Here is a 3,949-nt window from a genome sequence, read left to right as displayed (position 1 = left end):
AGAAATTCTTCTTTTTTTTTTCCTGAACTCTTCCTTCATTCTTCGGCGAGGATTCTGGAGCAAAGAGAGAGAAGAGAGAGAGAGAGTCGATGGAGAGAGAGCAAGAGGGATCTTAGGTTCATAAATTTCATTTCCTTCGTCTCCAACAGTCATTGGATCTTAGTGATTACAGAGGTTCTATCCACTGTTGCCAGTTGATTGGGTGTGAGTATGTGGCTTCCTTCTTTCCTTCCTGCCGTGACGTTGTTGGTGTGCATGTGGACCTTGAATTGCAACTTGCTCCCTCCTCCGTTCTTGGTGCTTAAGAGCGTGCTGAACCTTCTTCTTCTTCCTCCTCTGAATCCTTGCTGTTTTCTTTTCAGTTTCAGCTGCTAATATCGCCAGTATGCTTGCTCCTACTCCATTTGTTGTTGGTTAGTCAACTCGTGACCTTTGCACTCTATTTTTTTTCTTTATTCAGATTATCAAGCTTCTTCTCCCTTCTTTATCCAGGTGCAAGTGTGAGCGTTTAGATCTTCTCTCTCTTTTACTATCACTAGTGGTTATTGTCGGAGGGAGTTAGAGACTTATGCTACCTTGAATTGCTCTGGTTGTCTTTCGTGTTCCTTGTCTTTGTTTTATTTTCCTTTGTCTTCTACTTTAACTGTGTTGTCCTAAGAAGCACCGATACGGGTACGAGTGTGGGTACGATACGATACGATACGCGGACACGGCTATTTTTTAAAATTTTAGGATACGGGTACGGCTATATAAATAATTAAATATTAAATATTTGGATGTCTAAAAACACAATTTCAAGATGTCTAATGCCATCACAAAATATAATACGATAAATAGTCAAGCACTTAAACACTATCAAGTGGCAAAAGATAATTATCAACTTAAAGTAATTCTAAACTTCCCCATCTTCATTGACACCACCACTTTCTTCTATAAGTTCTCTCTCCAAAATTAGCTCATCTAGAGATAAACTTGTAACTTTAAGATTTTCAATATCATCTATTTCCCAACAATCTCTATTAATATCTCACAATCTACTTTCTCCAGTGGAATACTTCTCACTCTTTCTTGAAAGAAGACGAAGAATTGAATGAACAAAAATTAAGTTCTCTACTCTTTTTGGAAGCATCTTGTTTCTCTTTAGTGAATGAACAAAAGAGTAAGTGCTCCAATTTCTTTCACAACAAGATGATGAGCATGGTTGATTGAGAAGTTTCAATGCAGTCCCTTGAAGTTTAGGAGCATCAGTACCATGATTGCTCCACCAAACCTTAGGCTCTAATATCCATCTATCTTATATGGAATCAATAAAAGAGAACTCATCTGAACATCCAGAAAATTTTAAAAATTCATTCATAACTAATTTCCTCTCTTCTTCATCTAGAAAGATCCTTCTAATGCACTTTTTCCTCTCAGTTGATATTTCAGCATCTCTATGTGGAGAGACTCTATTTAGTCCACCTTCAAGCCATTGTGTTGTATAATACCTACAATAATATAATCACATTAATTGGAGTTGTGATGCAAAAAATAATAAAGAAAAGAATTTCATGATAAAAAATAAGAATAACACACCTAGGATTCAGTAAGTAGGCAAGATAATGTAGTGGAGTGGCACTTTTTGTCCATCGATCAATAATGATATTATAAACAACTTCGTAAAATGAAGAGTACTTAGAAAGTGATTTTCACTCATGTTTATAAATTGATTCCTTGATTTGCTCTATCATTAAATCCCACATCTCATAAATCAAATGAAGTGTGGGTCTATCTGTGTCAGCAAATCTCAACATATCATAAATTGGCTTAGTGAAAAAGAGAATATAATCAACCTTCTCCCACCAAAGATCATTAAGAATTATGTCCTTCATAGTAGCAGCATTTCCAATGTCATCATCTCTATAAGCATTCCATTCTTCACTAATAACCAGTGTATGAAGAGAAGTTTTGATAAGTTTGAATCTCTTCAACATCACAATTGTTGATGCAAATCTTGTTTCGGCTATTGCAAGCAATTTTAATGGCACGAATTCATTAAACATGGCCAATCTCATAGAATGATTCATGATAAATGTTCGGATAAAGACTGCATCATCCCTTATCTCAGTGATCCAACGGCATTCTCCATAAATAATTTCACTTACCTCTGTATTTTTTACTGCACATATATTCTTCAAGGCAAGATTAAGTGTATGCACCACACATAGTGTCCAAAAGATGTGAGGATATTCATCTTCCACCATCTTACCAGCAGATTTACAAACAGGTGCATTATCAGTAATTACTTGAACAACTTTATGAGGCCCCACTTCTTCAACCACTTTCTTTATCAAGTCAGCCATGTAAAATCTATCTTTATACTTACTAGTTGCATCAATTGCCTTCAAAAACATAGGGCTTTCATCACTTATAGCCATAAAATTAATTAATGGCCTTCTTTGTATATCTGTCCAACCATCCGTAACTATACTTACCCCCTTATGATTCTAAGTCCCTTTGATTGATTTAAGTTCCTTTTTAACATTGGCCCTTCCTTTTTGCAACAAAGTAGACCTTAGTGCATTATAACCAGGAGGTTTAAAACCAGGAATTATATTGTTGGTAGCATATTGAAATGCACTAATAAAATATGGGTTATGTGCCAAATTGAAAGACAAGCCAGCCGAATAGAACATTCTAGCAATTTCAGCAGTTAAATTATCTCTAGCTCCTTGATGGAAAGCTCTTTCTATTGTATTTATTGCCCTCCTTTTTCCATGATTATGTTCACTTTGAATAGGGGTAGAACCCTTTTGACATAAAGGAGACAAGCTCTCAGTTGGAGTTGGCAATGGCACATGTCTTGGTTTTATTCTATTCTCAGCCTCCTCTTGAGCTTTTCGCATTTCACCTAAACAACTATCATCAACTTTTGAGCATATAGCAATACCCTTTCCAGAGATCCTCAACAAATGAAATTTAACTCTAGAATAAGAGCCATTATATTGGTTATTACAATAGTTACACTTCCAACTTTTATTTCCACCATCCCCTTCATTTTCTTGAGGAACCAAAGTTACATAAGCCCATAAAGGAGTACTCTCTTTTTGTCTTTCATTACTAGATTGAAATTGAGAATTCACACTTTCTAAACTACTACCTGGTCTAGAATTAAAAGCCATTGTAGGTTTAATTTTAAACAATATTCTACAATTTTAACAAGAAGAGAGCTAATAAAAATTTAAAATAAATCAATGTTTAACTCAACAAAATAATCCATCTAAATAAAACAAATTAAAATAGTAATTCAATTGCTCTGGTTGACTACCTCTCTCGGTTCAGCAGTGAGCAAATTATCAATAATGCAATAATAATAATTAAAAAATATCCAGCAACAGCACAACAAGAGGCAAAAATCTGAAATCAGCAGCTAAATCCAATAGATACATAAAGAATGAGAGGCAGTGTATTGAAGAACGACCATACATGAAGAACTAAATAAATTACCAAGATTAAAGCTGAAGAATGACGGTGAGGCAGAGGTAGAGCAGACGGTCAAAGACGTTAAGGCAAAGCAGACGGACGTATATAAAGACTAAGGTAGAGCAGACGGTGAGGCAGCGACGTAGCGTGAACTGTGAATAAACGTGAGAGATGAAGAACAAGAATGACCAACACAAGCAGTGAAGCTACAGTAGAAAACACGAGAAGGGGGTCGATTGGAGCTAAAAATGTTAGGGCATCAGATTTTGGAGCTAGGACTGAGTAAAAAGAAGTGAAAAACGCAGAGTTTCGCATCCGCCCACGTCCGACCCGAGTCTACCCGTGTTAACCCGTCTCGACCGCATCCGTCGAAAACTAGGAAAAAGGACGTGCCGTTTCCCCATCCTGAACGCGTGTCCATGTCGGATACGTACCCGACACAGACACGCCGGCCATTTTGGCGTGTCCATGCTTCTGAGGTGCTGTT

General features: G+C 36.6%; 1 protein-coding gene across 1 annotated transcript; it reads right to left on the bottom strand.

Moving 5' to 3' along the window:
* Positions 1 to 1,688: 1,688 nt before the first annotated feature.
* LOC129289127 (uncharacterized) lies at positions 1,689 to 3,161 on the bottom strand. Its single transcript, XM_054925937.1, has 2 exons — positions 2,523 to 3,161; positions 1,689 to 2,381 (listed from the first exon to the last, which is right to left on the bottom strand). The coding sequence occupies exons 1-2, from the start codon at positions 3,159 to 3,161 to the stop codon at positions 1,689 to 1,691; spliced, it is 1,332 nt and encodes a 443-aa protein (XP_054781912.1).
* Between the last annotated feature and the right edge of the window lie 788 nt (positions 3,162 to 3,949).

The sequence above is a fragment of the Prosopis cineraria genome, unplaced genomic scaffold (assembly GCF_029017545.1).
Source record: "Prosopis cineraria cultivar Desert tree isolate PC_DT_omini unplaced genomic scaffold, ASM2901754v1 PC12, whole genome shotgun sequence".
NCBI classification, from domain to species: Eukaryota; Viridiplantae; Streptophyta; class Magnoliopsida; order Fabales; family Fabaceae; genus Prosopis; species Prosopis cineraria.
This window is presented reverse-complemented; position numbering and strand designations above follow the sequence as displayed.

Bases quoted from the DNA above. Each gene is read 5' to 3' on its own strand.
- LOC129289127 (XM_054925937.1), bottom strand. From the start codon at position 3,161: ATGGCTTTTAATTCTAGACCAGGTAGTAGTTTAGAAAGTGTGAATTCT. The intron at 2,382-2,522 runs GTTAAAAAGGAA...ATGTTTTTGAAG, and splicing joins TGCAAAAAGGAAGGGCCAAT to GCAATTGATGCAACTAGTAA.